Source organism: Molossus molossus, unplaced genomic scaffold, assembly GCF_014108415.1.
Source record: "Molossus molossus isolate mMolMol1 unplaced genomic scaffold, mMolMol1.p scaffold_m16_p_8, whole genome shotgun sequence".
Classification (NCBI taxonomy): Eukaryota; Metazoa; Chordata; class Mammalia; order Chiroptera; family Molossidae; genus Molossus; species Molossus molossus.
This window is the reverse complement of record NW_023425402.1, coordinates 111,850,891-111,869,254: the sequence shown is the minus strand read 5'-3', so window position 1 is coordinate 111,869,254 and position 18,364 is coordinate 111,850,891. Positions and strand designations below refer to the sequence as shown.

At 56.4% G+C, this 18,364-nt stretch overlaps 1 protein-coding gene across 1 annotated transcript in view; it reads right to left on the bottom strand.

Moving 5' to 3' along the window:
- The window catches only part of SMOC2 (SPARC related modular calcium binding 2), a 127,246-nt gene that overhangs the window by 58,435 nt on the left and 50,447 nt on the right, over positions 1 to 18,364 (bottom strand). The window contains exons 5-7 of the mRNA XM_036249380.1: positions 7,378 to 7,425; positions 4,265 to 4,315; positions 3,060 to 3,134 (exon numbers count right to left, since the gene is read on the bottom strand). Of these exons, the coding sequence (XP_036105273.1) occupies positions 3,060 to 3,134; positions 4,265 to 4,315; positions 7,378 to 7,425 (174 nt within the window). The remainder of the gene's footprint in view (positions 1 to 3,059; positions 3,135 to 4,264; positions 4,316 to 7,377; positions 7,426 to 18,364) is intronic.

The window sequence follows — 18,364 nt, the reverse complement described above, 5'->3', positions numbered from 1 at the left end:
GTCGCAGTCTGTCTCTGGTAAAGTAAGTAACATTACCTACTTCAGCATAAACTCGTGGAGGAAAACAGTCCTCGCAACGGAGGTGAAGAAACAGCAGAGAGGAGCGGTCCCTGCCGGCCCCTCCGGTCAGAGAACATGAAGGGTACGGGGCACGCTCAGCCCGGGCACCTCCATCCGAGGCTTCCACCACCCGCAGACGGAAATGCATCTGACCCTGGGCCGGGCGACCGCGGACGCGGGAGGCCGATGTCTCTCCCAGAGGGACGTGCCTGGATCTCGGGCCTGGAGACATCCCCTCTGGACTCAGGGGCAACTCACCGACACACAAGGCACAGTACTTTAAAACTACAGGATAAACAAGTCAGATTATTTGTTTCATTAAGTGAATGGACCTATCTCTACCGAAGAAGATGATCAGTAAAGGCACCTTTTAAAATTAAAATTAAATACAAAGAAATCTCTCCTGACATTTGACATCTTTTTTTTTTTTTTTTTAATCCTCATCTGAGGACACTTTTTGCATTCATAGAGCGAGAGGGAGAGAGGGAGGAACAGACAGCGTGAAGAAACATCGATGTGAGAGAGACACATCGAGTGGCTGCCACCCACATGACCCCAACCGGGGCCGGGGACAAACTGCAACCGAGGTCCCTGCCCTTAGCGGGAACCGAACCCAGGTCTCTCCAGACCGCGGGCTGACGCTCTAACCGCTGAGCCAACCAGCCAGGGCGACATTTCACATCTCAATGACACCGGGGTCATTGCATACACCCCATGACTGTTTCCCGTTTCGTCGTCAACCTAATCAATGCTATTTCGAATGTCCTCCGGCGCCAGCCAGGTCTGCCTCTTTCTGGACCCTCAGGAGGAACCGGTACTGGGACAACCGGCAGGAAGCAGACAGGATCAGGTCACTCGATGCCATGTCTGCAGGTCAGCTCAGGGCGTCTTCCATGTGCTGCTCACCCGGGCTGATTGAATCCAGTTATTGTGCAGGACAACCTGGGTGAATGGGGTCCCCGGCACAGCACACGGAGCACAATTTCAGTCCCGGTAAACACTGCAAGCCCGACTGTCCCTGCCGGTCAGCTCCGCCCGACAGGCCCCTTGGGACCTGAAGCACCAGGCACGCGACGCTGAGACATGAACAGCGCGCTTACTTCACGAGGGTGCGTGGAATCTCTGGGGTCTCCTGCCGGCGAGACCTGCCTTTTACAGACCCACGTGTCCCGCCCTGGCCACTCTGCTCTGTGGTTAGAGCGTCGGCCCTCAGACCAGACAGCCCCGGGTTCGGTTCCCACTAAGGGCACGTGCTTCGCTTGCAGTTTGTCCCCGGTCCCGGTTGGGGCGTGGGTGGCAGCCACTCGATGTGTCTCTCTCACATCGATGTTTCTCTCCCTCCCTCTCACTCTATCTGAAGATAAATGCAAAAATGTCCTTGGGTGAGGATTAAAATAAAATAAAATAATAAAATAAAAATGAGGACACACATGTCTAGCAGCCTGGCTCATGGTAATATTACATCTGTTTCTCAAATTAATTTAGATGCGGCCACACGATTCTCCCTTGGGAAGTAGTCCAGACCCACCAGTAAATCTGAAACACGCAGGTTTTAATCAGTTTCCCAGGTGCCGATCAACAGGGCGCACGAACACCTCCAAGGGGGCGGCTTCGGCACACACGCTGGTGGCGGAACCAGAACAGCTCAGTTCCCAACGGCAAATCTTTGGCAACAGTGAACTGTATCCATCGCAGTAATTCGTGAGAAAAGTTACACCTCCCATAAATAGGTTTAAACGTCTCTGCCAGCTGTACGCACGGATCTGCGGGTCAAGGGTTTGCCTGCTTTGTCAGCGTGGCCGCAGGCGCGGCGCCAAGGACCGTCGGGCAGGCTGAAGGCGAGTGGGCAGGATGCCGTCGGGCAGCGGAGTCACCGGGCAGAAGCCACGCAAGGTGGCTTGGCCTGTCCCCCACCCCTCCTCCTGCCATCAGAGGTCCTTTCCACATCGCCTGCGGCTGTCAGTCCGTCCCTCCCTCCCTGTGGACTCTGTCCTGGGCTCTGAGGCGGCTGCTGAAATAGCCGGACTCAGGCACCACCCCTCGGGGTGGGCTCAGAAGGGGCAAACGGGGGTGTCAAACCCTTTGCATCTCAAGCTTTGATAAGACTTTTGAACGACTCACGCACACGGGTGTTAAAAACACACTCGGCCCTGGCCGGTTTGGCTCAGCGGTTGGAGTGTCGGCCTGCGGTACAGAGAGACCCGGGTTCGGTTCCCGCTAAGGGCATATACCTCGGTTGCAGTTTGTCCCCGGCCCTGGTTGGTCGTGCGGGTGGCAGCCACTCGATGTGTCCCTTCACATCGATGTTTCTCTCTCTCTCTCTCTTCCTCTCTCTCCCTCCCGCTGTGTCTGAACAAAAAATGGAAAAATGTCCTCGGGTGAGGATAAAAAAAAAAAAAAATAAAAAAAATAAAATAAAATAAAAACACACTCGGAGGAGCAGGTGACCACCGTCACATGGTCCCAATGTGAAGGCTGCCTTTGGGGCATCTACAGTTCCTCTGCATGGGGCCAACAGGCCCCAGGAGGGGACGATCCAGACCCGGGGTGACCGCTGCTTTTGGTTGGAACCGAGGGGACCTGGGCGGGCAGGCCGAGGTGGCGGGGGCAGCCCCCGACGCTCACAGACCCACCCACCACCCATCTCTGACGCCCACCCCTGGCGCTGGGTGGTGAAATCTGTCAAACACTGTTGTGCAGTGAAACCATCACCCGGTCGCGAGGGTTTTGAATTCAGTCAAATGTCTTGATGTCTCTGAAATCAGGTCAGAAACAACTTATTATCAAGTATTTTCATTTGTATCTAACACCACACTCTGCTTGGCTTATATACCGCAGCCTTTCAAAGACTCTAGAAAACGTAATAAAAATACCAGAATTTGAACTGTTTGGGCGGCCGACTCACACGGATTATTCGCCTGGCTCACTGGTAACCAAGGGGAAAATGCAATAGTACTTAGCTTCAGGAGGACAAAACCCGGACACGAGGCCCTTTTTACCTGCGTTCTTGCTGGTTTTGTTCTGTCGACTTTTAACTTGCTCTGTCCAAAGCGTAGGGTAACGCGACGCGATATCTAACGGAGCAGAATAAAACGATTATTTTTATTTCATCATGAAAATACAAAGTCCCTCAAAGATTTCAGCAGGTAGTCTAAAAGCCAAAAAAAAAAAAGAAAAGAAAATCAACGTCTATATAGTGTCCATTTTAAAAAACAGAATAATTGTGCGCATGAGACAATAAGAAATAATAATAGACATTTAGAAATGTTTAGCATATTTTTTCTTTCTTTCTTCATCCGGAAGTGTAAATAAAAGTTCTCTGAGTCCAGACGGGCCCTATGGGATAGAAACAGGTGTGAGCCTAAAGCCCCAGTGTCCGAAAACATCCCTGCAGGGTCGCGATGGATCTTCACGCGACACCGGAGTTTCCACGCAGGTGAAAGATTCAGTGCAAAGTGCGGCATGTGAGATAAATTTTGCACAAAGCGTTTCAGGAACACATCTTTTTGGTGAAACTGTTTACCAAGGATGCTGGAATACTGGCTGTGGGGCCGTCCCCTCGAGGCCTGAGAACCTCGCGGAGCCGACTGGCCAGGTCCAGCCCGCCTTTGCCACGTATGGACCTTATGACCTCGGGCCAGTTCCCTCAATGTCCTCTCCTGTGAAATGGGATCATGAGAGTTCCGGGAGCATGCGGCAGGACACATGTGTAGCACTATCATTATTATTATCATCATCATCATCATTATCATTATTATTGTTGTTTGCAAAGCACAGTGTACATCTACTTTTCAATCTCAGATTTACTCATTATGTGTATTTCTTGTATTTGTCTTCGGACCCGGACACCTTTGACCAACACCTGAGACAAGGCTGGGAGGAGGAAATCCACCTCGTCACGACCACAGACTCGGCGGACCCGAGACACCCCTGCCGTGACGTCACAAAGCGCATCTCGGGCACCGTCTCGGCGAACACCGTGCGACAGGTTGTGGCCTGATCAGGGCCGGCCCCTCGCTCTTGTGACACATCGAGGCGACACCGTCCGAGAGACAGAACGTGAGCGCACAGATCTGGATGAGGCCTCACGCTCGGCCGCTCCCCGACACGGGGACAGCGGTGCTCACAGGGTTGGGCGGCCAGGCCGGCCCACTCAGCCTGCAGGTGCGCAGGAGCCCCCCCCACCCCAGTCCCTGGGGCTCACCTTCTTCGTCTCCTTGAGGCTGAGTGTCCAGTGCAGGGGCAGAAGCATCATCTGAATTCAGAACGGAAAACATTTGCAAGAAGACTACAATCACGAGAGTAAGCTCAGTAAGTGTGCGTGCGGGTGAGGCTCCAGGTCAGCAAACAGCCCACAGACTAACCAGCCCACCACCCAGGACACGCAGAGCCACGCGGGGGGCGGGGCCCTCCTTCCCCGGGAGCCGCGGCCCCCAGCACCGTCCTCGAGGCTGAACGCGAGTCTGAGCCCTGAGCCCTGAGCCCTGAGCCCACCGAGGGCCGGACGGGGAGGCGAGGGGGACGGGGCCTGGATGGGGACCCGGCCCTGAGCCATGTGTTGTGAGGGGTCTGGCGGGAGCTGGTGGCTGGGTCTCCGCACACCTGGGCCCCTCGTCCCCTCTGCAGCAGAGTGACGGGCACCAGGGGCTCGGGTGTGGGTGGGGACAGGAGTGCTGTTGAGCAGGGGACGAGGGAGGGGACTGGGGCTCTGGGTCATTTCACTGACGACACATATTCCAAATGAATAATCTTCACTTAATTGGTTGAAACACTCTCTGGGTTCCCCTGGTCTGGCGTAAGGTCTAGAGAGACTGAGGCACAGCGGGAGGCGCCTGAGCGCCCACGTCCTGCCCACCACGTGGGCCCGGGAAGCCGCCGCAGCCCCTTTGCGATCTCCAGGGACCAGCCCAGCGTGGTCCTCTCCCGCTCACGCGGGTGGCTTTGCCGTATGACAACGTCGTGACCAAACTCAGCCCACAGTGGGGATGAGGGCCACACGCTTCCCCAGCTAAGTGTCCTCTCGGACTTGCCCTGCCGGCCAGGGAGGAAACAAGGTTTCTCCTGAGGTCTTTTGGGGGGAAAACCAAAAAGGAGCTTTAAAAAAAATCTTGAGCGTTGAAGAATCTCTTGGAAAAGTTTGCTTTTTGTTAAAAAAAAAACAAAACAACAACAACTAACCAAATGGAACATCATTGATTTGAAACGTCCAAGCCTAATATCGAGAGTAACCATAAACTGAGTATTTTGCTACTGAGGTGTCTGCAATCTTCCTCCAAGAAAACGAAATGGGGAACATACTTAAAACATGTTTAAAACCCTTGAAAGCGCAGCCTGAGGAAGAGCCTGCACACGTTTCCAGGCCGTCTGGGGTGAGAGCGTACGTGCCGTCAGAGCTGTGTGCGCTGCTGAGGCCTGAGCAGGTCACCACTCGGGCCACCAGCCTGTCCCGGAGTCACTGGTTCAGTGTGAGCTGAGCTGTCCCTGCTCAGGGAGGGGCGCCCCCTCGCCAAGCGGACGAGGCCTCCTGGTGCCCCTGGGCCTGCCCCCTCCCCCACCCTCTCACCAGCACCAGAGGTCCTCCCACTCCCCTCCTGGGGCCCCCCTGCCACCAGCATGACGCTCCTCGGCCACGTCCTCGCTCTGGTCCCTCAGACATCCTGACCAGTGTAACAGGCCCTCGGGCACCCCCAGAACTGTGCCTTGAGGACATGAAACAAAAGGGGTGGAGGCGTCTGGCCAGTGTGGCTCAGTGGACTGAGCATCACCCCGTGGACTGAGAGGTCCCAGTTCGATTCCCAGTCAGGGCACATGCCCGCGTTGTGGGCTCGATCCCCAGTAGGGGGCGTGCAGGAGGCAGCCGGTCAATCGATGTTGCTCTCTCTCACTGATGTTTCTCTCTCTCTCCCCTTTTTGCTCTCTCTAAAAAATCAATAAAAACATAATTTTTTAAAAATCTAAAGAAGCAAAGCCATGGACAGCTGTGTACTTTTCATATGTTTTCTAATAGCGTGTGCTAAACATCTCATTTTTATCTGCAAGCCAGCTCTGTTGCTTAATTTCAGGTATTCCTTCGCCATGTCTGTAGATCAAGGGGCTTCATGACAGACAGGGCTCCTTCCTTGAATCCGTCCCTGCGCCCTGCGCCCCGCACCGACGCCCCCGGGTTCCTCTGTGCACAGGACGCAGCGTGCAGCGCAGGGGACGAGACGGGACCACCCTCTGAGCGAGCATTTCCTCCGCCTCCTCCCTGCCGCCACTCGATCAACTCTTCTGACATGAACGTTGTCCCTCCCTCTTCTCAAACACGTGTGACTGTGTCCCACCCAGATCTACAGCCTCAAATCCAAGCCCTCAGCCCAGCGTGAGCTCAGCTTGACCTCCCTCCTTTCAGACACTGACCGCCCCCAGCCCGCCCGCCCGCCGCTGCCCTGGACAAGGGGCAGTGGCCCCAACCGCAAGGTTCTTCTGCTCCGCGGGATCCTGCTCAGCTCCACCCCCGCCACCATCACAGGCGCCTCCTCCTAGGGAGCAGCCCCCTCCTCGCCCTCGCACGGTTGGCATTCACTCAGGCGTCAATCCGTGTATTTATCTTAATAACACACAGAGGCCAGGATCCTGCCAGGGCAGGGGCAGTGCCCACCAGAGTCTCAACACACGCTGAAGGGAACTGGGTTGCTTTTCTATCACTTCTTGTTATCACTGCGTCACGTACCATAAGCTACATCAGAAAAAACGGTGCCCGAGATTTGGGTGCTAAAACGCTGTGTTTAGTTCATCTTGAAAGTGACTCCTGAGCTTACAGGTGGATGGGAGCTGGGAGCCCACGGGAGGTGACGGGTGACTTCGAAAGGGAGGGGCTCACCGTCCTGGTTCTTGTCGGGACCCGTCCCAGAGCATGGGACTGTCACGGGTGGAAACAGACCCCTCTTCCTCCCGGGGAATGGTTGACAGTCCCCCAGTGGCCCTCAACAATCACAGGTGTGACACCCAGAATACTAAACTTGAGTCCTCTCCATGGGGTTGGACTCGGGGGGGCAGGGGACACCCAACAACATCTATAGGTGGTCACGACACAAGCCGGGTCTGAGAAGCCCCGACGTGGGCACAGTGGGCAGGCTCTATGCCCAGCACCAACACGTCACCCACCCCCTGCAGGTTGAATACAACTTTGTTGAACAGAGAAATAGTTGGCCATCTGCTCCGCCTCTCTCTATCGTCACGAGCACACGTTTAGATCTCAACTGGAGCACTTATTTTAAGGCACAGGTTGGCTCAGACGCACGGTCTCACGGTGGAAAACGATGGTAAGATAGTTACCTGTTTTTCCTGTGCCTTCCCGCTGAGGTAACTTTTCGTTTACGGAACCTAAGAGGGGAAAATAAGGAAGAAATTATTTTGGCTCTCAAATGGTCATCAATAATTGCTATGAAGGCATTCTGTTCCACGGTGACGAAATGCCCACAAAGCTTTGCCACTGTCTGGTTAAAGTACACCGTTCCCCAGTGCCTGGCCAGCGCGGTGCCCGGAGACCCTGGTCCCAGACCAGGGAGCACAGTCGCTACCTGTGTGCCAACTTGTCGGACGTGAATGTAAGACTCTCTGACGTACAGGACAGGACAGTGACTCCGTCTGCAGAATGTCATTAATAGCCTTAACTGTACATCCCCATGTGGGGGTGGTAAAATAAATTTTTTAAAAAAATTTTAAATAAAAAGTTATGCAACTAAAAATAAGTAAAAACCCTGCTTTCTCCGGCTGGTGTGGCTCAGTGGATGGAGCGTCGTCCCCTGGACTGAGAGGTCCTGGTTCGATTCCCAGTCAGGGCACATGTCCGGGTTGCAGGCTTGATCCCCAGTGGGGGGCATGCAGGAGGCAGCCGATCGATGCTCTCTCTCACATCGATGTTTCCATCTCTCTCTCCCTTCCTCTCTCTCTTAAAAAATCAATAAAAACATACAGTGATACCTCGGTTCTCGAACGCCTCGGATTTCGACCAAATCGGTATTCGACCAGGAGATTCGAGAAACTTTTGTCTTGGAATCCGAACAAATATTTGGAACTCGAACTTCCGAGATGAGCCGAGTTGAGCCGAATGGCGTTCATTCGGCCCAGCGCGCCTTGCTCGCGTCATCAGTGTGAGTGCAGAGAGAGAGTCACGCTTTGTGGAGAGAGTCACGCTTTACACTGAATTTAACCCTTAGACATACTGTACACTTTTATTTCTTGTTGAGACTTATGTTTTTCTACATATTATATACAAATTAGGCCAGTAAATAGGCATTTTCTGGGGCTTGGAACGAATTAATCCAGTTTCCATTATTTCCTATTGGGTTTCATTGCTTTGGTTCTCGAACAATTTGGTTCTCGACCGTCCTCCTGGAACGAATTATGTTCGAGAACCGAGGTATCACTGTATTTCTAAAAAAACACCAGTTTCAGCTGGATTCTAATTTACACAAAAGAAAACCGAGGACCCATGTTCTCACGGAGCAGAACAGGAAACCCACTCGGGCTGACAGTGATTTACAACGAAAGTCTAGTATTTACAGAATGTAAGACGGGTGGTTCAGATGTGAGGTGTTCGTTGTCCCCACTGGGCTGAGTCAGCTGTGGACACTGACGCGGTCCCTCAGAAGCATCTCGCACACTCAGAGACGTGGGTGGTTTTGTTCATCACCCGAGGATGCTTTTCCACTGATTTTTAGAGAGAGTGGAGGGGCTGGGGAGAGAAACATCTCTGCAAGAGAGACACGTCGACTGGTTGCCTCCTGCGTGACCCCGACGGGGGCTGGGGATCCAACCTACAACCCAGGGGCATGCCCTTGACTGGGAGTCGAGACCGAGACGCTTTGGGGAACGGGCTGATGCTCTGACCACTGAACCACACCAGCCAGTCTAAGACATTGTTTTTTAAATCTGTTCAAAATCACTTTGGAGCATATCTGCCGAATCCGTTCAGGACATCCCACCCAGGGCGCCTTTAGAATGAGCAGAGTCCAACGCTGGGTCTCACGGAACAGACCCTGAAAGTCATCGTTTGTTCTCCGCTCTTGAATGTGGCGTTGAGACTCAGGCCAACGTGCACACCAACGATGGCCCCGTGAAGACATTGTGAGCACGTGTACCAGCACCCGAACAGGACACACACGGGCACTTCGCAGAGAAGATCCAGACAGACAGAAGGTGCTGGGACCTGCTGCCACCAGCCAGCCTCCCGGACACCGCCGGAGTCCTGTTCTGGTGACCGGTCCTCAAACGCGACCCACACTCAGGACACAGCGCCCCGTCCAGAGGCGCCCTCTCTTCTCCCATAAACACAGCAGGGAGGAGACACACCCCGGCTCCCGGGCTGCGTGGAACGTGAGCACCGGACCTGCGTTTGCAAACTTAGCTTAGCCCGTGGGTGCCAAGACCCTGCTCGGCCTGTGTGCACAGCATGTTAGGTGCTGCTGAGCCTCCGGTTTCTTCCCGGCCGCTGCTGTTACCACTTGGTGAAATGATACATTGTCTCCGCGTCTCCCTGTGACACAACGGCTTCGGCCTGCGGAGCTCGGGATGGGACACAGGCCTCCCTGTGTGGCCTCCCAGGCTCTGACTCTCGCCAGCTTCTCCTTTGTGCCATCCGTTACCAATCCAGATTTCTTCAGCTGAAGCTTCTTAGTCATCCGTTTATTTTTATCATGCGTTTGGGCAAAGAGTCAAAAACAATGTTTTCCACTTTTGGCTGGAAGTGATAATAGTTTGGTAATATTTCTGAATATAACTATGTATGCAGGCTTTACTATTCTGAGCTAAATGCAAACACCCTACAGACGAATTAGATGCCCCCCTGAGAGAGCTTCTCGGTCGAATGAAGATAATATTTTATAATCTAAGGACAGAAAGGCCCAACTGCTCATTCACAATTTGATTAGAGGCTGGGATCTGAGGACGGCCTGCAGAAAACTCACTTTCTCTCTGAATCGACCAACATTTCCACTCACTCCTCAGCCCCTGTAAATCCAATCAATATTTACTTGAATAAACCCAAATAAAAATAATTCCGTCTTGTCCTTTATATGCAAGAAATCCTCTTAAACCAGACGCAAGTGTCCCTGGAGGAGCTGCTCCGTGATTCCAACACCGGAGGAGGCCCCGAGAGGGCACGTCCTCGTCCGTGGTCCAGCGGCCTCTGGACAGGAAGCCTCCCCAGGCCGCCCGCCCGGTGCCAAGGGCGCGGACACAGCGCCACCTCACTCTGCACATGGCAAACCCTCAACGCCACGGACACTCCGCTAGCCCAGAAAGCAGGCCTATTATTTCATGACAGGTTTCTGCAGATAAGGATTGTCTGAAGAGCTCCCAAGGGTGTGCAGCAGGCAAGAGTCTAGATTCTAGGAGGTTGGTGCAGAAAGGGGCTGGAAATGGGGCCAACGTTGGAAGCCATGCAACCAGAACCGTCCCAGCCTATCTCGCTCAGACAGAAGGCTCCCCTCAAGGCTGCTCCTCAGACCTGGATTTAAAGCATCCCGAATCCCTTCCAGCAGAGCGAGCTCCCCCGCTGCAGGCGACCTACCCATGAGGGCAGGCGTGGCTGGCGCAGGAAACCACAGGAACAGCGCGGAGAGCGCCTGTGGTCTCGGGGCGGAGTAATGAGCTCCTGAGCCGTGCAGCTCAGAGCCCTTGGTGCAAATCCAGCTCCGCCAGCAAACGGACTTGGAGAGGAGCAGCCCGAGGGAGGGCGCAGGGTCTGCTCCGAGCTGGTGGTCTGAGACCAGCCCTTTCACAAGTACTAGACGCTCTTTAAAACTAAATGAGGACAGGGAGCTCTGTGCTGCGTCCCCGGGGGGAGGGAGCCGAGGGCTTAACGAGGTCAGCTCACGGCACGGAGCGCTGGCCGAGCTCCGGAGCAGCCCGGTCCCGTGGGCAGGAGCGCAGGGAGCCAGAGACGCGCCCCTCTCGGGAACCCGCACAGCCAAGGGCGGATTTACAACCTCACAAGGCCTGGCCTCAGAAGGGAAGGACAGGGAAGGAGAGGGAACAGCAATAGGAGCGACCGGAGGGCCCAGCCGTTTGTGTCCCCTGGAGGGACCCGTGTCCCTCGGCGGTCACTGAGCACTCTGGTTGGCGCTGGGCTCTGACGGCGGACATCCCCAGAAGCCCTCACTTGGCCGTCCGTCTCTCCTGCCCCTCTGGGCTCTTTCTCCATCACACGAATTTCCGAACGTCCGGGTTTTCCTCAGGAGACGTGTACCCCCAGGGGACAGCAGGGAGGTGCCGCCCGCTTTGGGAGACGGGTGTAAATCAGAAATGACCGATGTCACAGGTGCGCACACGGCGTTCTTCCCGCGCGTTGGTCATCGTCCTAAGTCCAGCCCCACACAAGCCTCGGGAGTCGGCACTCTGTTTATTATGCCCACTATACAGATGAGGACACCGAGGCCCGAGGGGTACGTCAAGGCCCAAGGCCCCTCAGCTGGAAGTGGCGGAGCCATGCAGGGGGGCAAACTTCGTCTGGGAAGGGGCCCCGGGCGCAGAGGATGGCAGAGCGGACCCGCCGTGAGATGGCACAGGTGTGCCCAGGCCCCAGAGCGCCCTCCGCAGGCTCCACCCCTGTCCCCTGGCCACTCTGCACACCCCGCACAGGGCGCCCGGGTCTTGTTCATGGCAGCCTCCGGGACGCTGTGCGTCGTTAGTGAAGGTCCAGGAGGCTCGGGCTCGTGCGGGTGGCAGCCCCTGACCTCGGGCTCCCTCACACACACCTCGCCCCGGGCAGGCGCGGGCTGAGACCCCAGCTGGAAGCAGCGTGGCCCCTGTGGCAAGGTGACGTTGGAGTCAGAGTGTTGAAAAACAGCCCCCGTCACTGTTCCACCAAGGCCAGCCCTGAAACACGTGCTGGAGGTCCTGCGGGTGACCCAGCGTGGGCTGTGGGGCTGTTGGATCCGTCCGCACCCTGTCCACCCCGCCCACCTGCCAGGGGTGCTGGGCACAACTCAAAGCAGTGGGGAAACTGGACCGTCCAGCGCACAGCGTGGGTCACCCACCGACACTGCAGGCGCCCAACGCATGACCTGCCGTGCTCTCTACTCCTGTCCCGCCAGGGCCAGTGCTGCGTCCTCAGGACGGGACAGCAGTGCTTCTCGGAACAGCTGGTCTGATGGGCGGCCAGCCCCCGCGGTGCGGCTGGTGCCAGTGGACCGAGCGGGGTCCAGACAGGTGTCCTCCTGCCCTCACACAACAGAAGATCTTCTGTGTCTATTGCAATAAGACGCCCAAGAGGGAGCGATGCCTTCCTCAGCACCGGACTTTAAAGGCCGCGGGCTTTTCCTGAGCACCCGGTGCGGGATACTGGGGTCCACGTGAGCGAGGAGAACACGGGGGGAGGGGGGTCGCCACCTGTGCCAGCTGTGCCTCGGGCAGCGTCCAGTGGGAAGAGGACAATCACACAGGCCTCCAGGTCCGGGGGAGGGCGGGCTTGCTGAACGTTCCCACCGCGTCCTGAGACACAGGGAGGAAGTGCTGCGCCCTGCGAGACGTCCCGGACTGCAGAGGCAGCCGCGACTCCTGCAGTTCTCTCTGCCCAGATGACAGCCTGTGTCCTCGCCTGGCGTGGTTCCCCCTCCTCTGCGCAGACCTCAGGAGATGAACCTGTGCGGCTGTGTCCTCGCCGAACGGTCCTCGGTCCCCCAACCCACAGACAGAGTCATTAGCGCCCTTCTCACACTCTCCCCCACGCCCCGCCCGCCGGGTCGCACAGCGCAGAAGCGCCGTGGGGACGTGCCCTCGGGAAGGCAGAGAGCAGACATGTGCACAGGGCCTTGGGGCGCACCCCCTGCTCCTCCACGGGCCGTGGATTGCAACCATCTGCTGCTACAAGGCTTCTTGGTTTCTTTTCTAGTTTTATTGCACATGAGAAACTACGAGAGAAAAGCCCTCGTAGACTAGGTATGGAAAAAACAGTTCATACACTTTTGAAGTAATGAAAAATTCAATTACACATTAGCCACATTAGCCGTTGTGAATTAAACGGACAACAAAGTCCAGCGACGGAGCTGTAATGAAAGGCAGGGGCTGGACACCTGGACGGACTGTTTTTCCTGAAAGGAAAGTGGTAATAAAAGCAGTGTTTTTCCTACAGGAAAAATAATAACACCAGAATACCGTTCATCAAGTTGTTGAATAATTCAAAAGCAAATCCAAATTAAAAAGAAAAGAGAAACAGAGAACTCTGGCCCGGTGTGGGCCTCAGCACAGATGCACCCCACCACCAGCCACGGGGCCACTCGGGGCTCAGGTCCTCGTGAGAACATCCGGTTCCCGCCTCAGCTGTCAGAGCCTGTCACTCAGCTCGGCAGACAGATCCCTGCAGGCTCTCAGCCTCGTTTGGCATCATCACCACACCCCGTGGTCTTTTCACGGAATATCTGGCTTATTTTTTTCAACTGTGGTGTTGATTCGATGCCTCAGAGACTCCCTCGCACTAGAACTTTTATTGGAAATGTCACGTATCCCGTAACATTGGCTGAAGCAACTCGCGATTTCATTTTCGCGTGGATGCAACATGCGTTTCTTCACTGCTTCAAAAATGGCCACGATCGTCTGTGAGAGCGCAACGCATTCTATGTTGTTCTCTAAAAACATAACTCCTTTAGTTCAGTCGACACCGTCGGCCCCGCATCCAGGGAGGACACTTAGCAAGACCCCGAGTGGATGCCTGGCGGCTGGTACTGAGACCGGTGTGTGGAGAAACCGCCACAGGGACTCGGTTAGACCACCGCCGGCAGAGAGCAGCTCGATCCCATCTGAAGGAAGCCCCTGGCCTCCCTGTACCTCATGGTGATCGCGCTGAAGGACACCCCCCCCCCCGCTGATGGGGACCAAAGCCCAGAACATGAGCCAGAGCCCCTTCGAGAAACCCCCACCCCTTCGCCAGAAGATATGAATGTTCCTCTCCATTGAATACCCTCCCCACCCCCGACTGAATAAACCGCAATAAAGAAAGTAAATTCCGTTAAAGGGGTTGCTCTGTCTGTGGGGTACCCCGTCTCTGTCTCCCTGCTTCACTGAAAAACTCGCTCTCACTTTAAACTCTGTGCTAGCTCGTCTTTCAATTCTTCCCTGCGTGACGCCAACAACCCGCAGTGGGTCACGGACCCTGGGGTCCCCGGACCCCGAGAAACCCTGCCTCAGTATCAAACCCTACATATACGTACGCATATACATAAATACACGCAAGCCTGTGGTAAAGTCTAAATTTACCTACTTTATAAATTAGGCGCAGAGATTAATAATAAATGACAATAAGGTAGACCAATGATAACCAGACACAGGAATAAAAGTTATAGGAATATGGTCTCTCTGTCACAACAGCTGGCTTCTCCACGTGACTGCAGGGTCCTGGTTGGCCCCGGGGACCAGACCAGCAGACAGTGAACCCCGAGTGAGGGAAACGCCCCTGAAGCCGCCACCAAAGTTAATCACTCAGACTTTCTGGTCCAGATGGGAGGCGCCCCGTGTTCAGAGCCTCCGCCGGTCACGCTTCCCGGACAACACTCATCCCCCTCTCTCAACAACTTTCGGTTCTCAGAAAATGATGTTGAAGCCTAAGGAAGAGGCTTTTTGGGGGGGAAATAAAGAGAGTCCCTCTGACGGGCATTTTTTCCAATTTAAGGCAAACAACTCTCCATTTGCATGTTAATACTTCCCATCGGGGAATACTTGGGATGCGTCAGAGACCAGCCCTGTTGCTGATTTTGATATTTGGGGATTCAATGGTTCTGGGTGACTCTTTTCAAGTTCCTCTGCTTCTCAGGGCCCATAACACAGGCACAAAGGAATAGTCATTTGTGAAAAATAAAATAAAGATAAAAAACAGCTTCTCTTTTACAAAGTTAAAATTTTCAGAAAACCTCTGGTTCCTTACAGAAGCATGGAGTCCAGTGTCGGGCAGAGGCAAGAGCGTGAGCTACCGCAGGGAGACAGGGAGTCACATAAACCGTAGGTTGGAAGTTATCCGCTCCCACCCGAGGTCCTGTCCTTGTCACCAGGCCGTCCCAGAACCCACCTTGGCAGCTGAGCCGAGAGAAGGCCTGGACAGGACCCGGACTTCCCACGCCTGGGCCGGGCAGCGCAGGAGCCTGAATCGTCCGGGCCGCGCCCGCGCCAGACAGATGACGTCTTTCCTTCTCTCCTGCGCCCCACCCAGGGGCGGCCAGGTGGCGAGGCTGCCCCTCCTCCCCGCCGCTTCCTGCCTCGGACCTTGGTCTAAAAGGGGCCTCGCCCCCAGCCTGCGGAGCGTGCCCCCTCCTTCTCCGTCACCCCGAGTCTGCCGCTGACTTCAAACACCAGGCCTGCGCCCCTCGAGCGGGTCCCCGGCTCTCCGAGCAGATCTCTGCCCGTGGGTTCAGCTTTCAGAGCCTCCGCTGCTCTGTGCGGCTGCCAAGCGCCAGCCTCGGCCGGTGCGGGTTACCCAGGGAGAGATTAAAGGCCTGGAGCTGGTCCCACAGAGCAGAGCAGGCCACAGGCCGCTTCAAACCCTCCCTGCAAGAAAGTCCTTTTGTTTCAGCTCTGCCCCACCCCAGCAGGGTCAGTCTAGTCGGGGAAGGAAGGAAGAGCACAGGTCCACACAAGGCCAGGTCGGCTCTGCGCTGGGGGCTGCTGACCCGCCCAAACCGGCACGCAGGCCCCGCGTCCGTCCCCTCCCTCTGACCAGCTGGGGGGCAGCCTGCAGACCCTGGGGCCTAAGTCAAAGGGCCAGGCCAGGCCCTGAGGCCGGCGGGGGTGGGCTGCTTGGGGATGGGGCTCCGGGGGCAGCTGTTTGGTCCTCAGCACCAGTCCGGGCAGCACCTGGTGGCCAAGGACATGCCCCCAGGTTGCTCCCCAAAATGCTGCTCCATCTGTTCAGCTTCTCAGTGGAGCTAATGGACACGGAGCAGGAAAAAAGTGAGGACCAGGGCTCTCCCAGGAATGAACGGTGCCCCGCTCGCTGGTGGGAACCCATGCTGGGTGTCCCTCCTTTGCCGACGGACACTGGTCAGGAGGCCGGGCAGTCCTCAGACGGGCAGGGCTCCCGTGGGGGGGTAGCTCGCAGCGCCGTGTCCTGGAGCTCCGCCCGGGCCTGGACAAAACCGCCACAGGCCGCGGACCTCAGGGCCCGGGCTCGCGGTCGAACTCGATGCGTCTGGCCCAGGGAAGTCGGGCGTTGCACCGTGGCGCCTGGCAGCTGTGGGCCACGGAGACAAAGCCGCAGACTTGAGTCCGGGCTCGGTCACTCGCGAGCACAGAGGCCTTGGGCAGAGCTCTCACCTGAGAGCAGACGGAACCTCCACCTCCACCCAGGCTGCGGGACCCCCAACACGTGGCAGCCCCCGAGTGTCAGCGACATCCCCGCTCGGCTAGAGGCTCACTGATGGCCACTGTCCCCGCTGGTCTCCCCCAAACCGCCATTTACGACATCTGCGCCCTCCCTGCGGCCCGGGGGCACCCTCTCCTTATCTGGCCTCTGCCCCTCCTGGTCCCGCACCTCCCCAGCCCTCAGGGACACGTCCCATCCAGGCATAGCTTTAGGAGTCAGCCTGTGGCCCCTTCCGAAGGCATCTGCGCTTCTCACTGTTTAAACTTGCGGAATATTGACAACTCATGAGAGCACGTGGGTGTCCAGCACGGGGACCCCCTCAGGCAGGGACCCAGTGCACAGGCCCCCCGTTCTGTCCCAGGCCCCTCAGAACACCTGTCACTGTGCTCTCCAACCCAAAGGGGTCTACGGTGAGAGAGGGGATCATCTGTGCTCGAGTGGTTCGTGGGCTCAGTCCTTGCCCCGGACCATGTGGCCGCCTGTCCCGGTCACTCGGGCAGCGGCTCTTCCTCGTTTCCCACAGAACAGGCCGAGCAAACGTGTTCTCTGTAGTCAGACGCGAGGACACCGGCCCATCCGCAGGGTTTGGTCACCGCCCCCGACGGCCCCGTGCACGGCTCCTGCTCAGTGACTGGGCCCTGTCACCCCTGGTAAGGAGCAAGCTGAACTCGCACGGTGGCCCCAGCACGGCACAGCCCAGGTTCACCGCTACAGGCGGTGGCGGGGGCGTCCCTGCGGGCTCAGCTGCCAGTCCCCAGTTCTCAGCACCCTACCTGCCTTGGCTTGAGCATTTCCTCCCACAAAGTGCTGCCCACCCAGGACTTCAGCCCCCTTCTCCACCAGATACCCTCCCAGCCCTGACCGCTGCTTCTTCCTTGTCGTAAGGCGAGTTCCTGACTGGGGCTCGGGTGGTCCACACATCCTTCCAGAGGTTTCTGCTTCAAGGACGCCTGGCTGAGGGGACGTGTCGCCAGCCACACACCCGGGGAAGAGCCAGGACCCCCTCTTGGTTTGGAGATCTTGGTGGCTTCAGTAACTGACCGTCTGGGCCTCTGCGATCTCCAGGCCTGGTTAGCATTCGCCTCATCTTCCCCGAGCTCCCATGGGCATTGCTCAGCGCAATCGTAGTAAGAACCCGAACCCCAGGGCCGGTCCAGCCACGTGCTGGCCACCGAGGGGCTGAGACCTGTCATCTCATCATCTCATCCTTCTTTTTTTTTTTTATCCTCACCTGAGGACATTTTTTTTTTCATATTTTGTTCAGATAGAGTGGGAGGAAGAGAGAGAGAGAGAGAAACATCGACGTGAAAGCGACACATCGAGTGGTTGCCACCCACACGACCCAACCAGGGCCGGGGACAAACTGCAACCGAGGTACGTGCCCTTAGCGGGAACCGAACATTGGTCTCTCCGGACCACAGGCCGACGCTCTAACCACTGAGCAAAACCGGCCAGGGCATCATCATCTCATCATTCTTATTGCTTAGTAGGAATTTGGCTGTTTTGCACGAACTGCTTAAAAATACAGAGCCATGAATTCGGAAATGTTCCCCTCTGGAAGGTCTTTCTGGAAGAAGCGAAGAGGTGGAAGTCGGGGCAGGGGCTCCCCTCCATCCAGCAAGACCCTGTGTCCTGTGGGCCCCTGTGTGCACGCACAGAAAAACGCACGCAGGTGTGCTTCTGAGGGGCAGTTACCATCCACGGCTACATTTGAAATCGCTCTCATCTTCAAATCTGCGTCGCACGTACGCAGACTCCACGGTCGGCTTGGAATAAACTCTAGGACGAAAGGTATTGAACAGAGACGTTTACCCATTTTGAAGGACACGGACAGGACCTGCTCCAGCCTGGACATACCGGACAGTGCAGCTGAGCACCAGCCGATGGACACCTGTGCCGACGTCGCTCATCAGCCCCGTGCAGAGGGATGTGCCGTCGCCCGGCTTCTCTGCAGCCTGTGAACATGAGTCT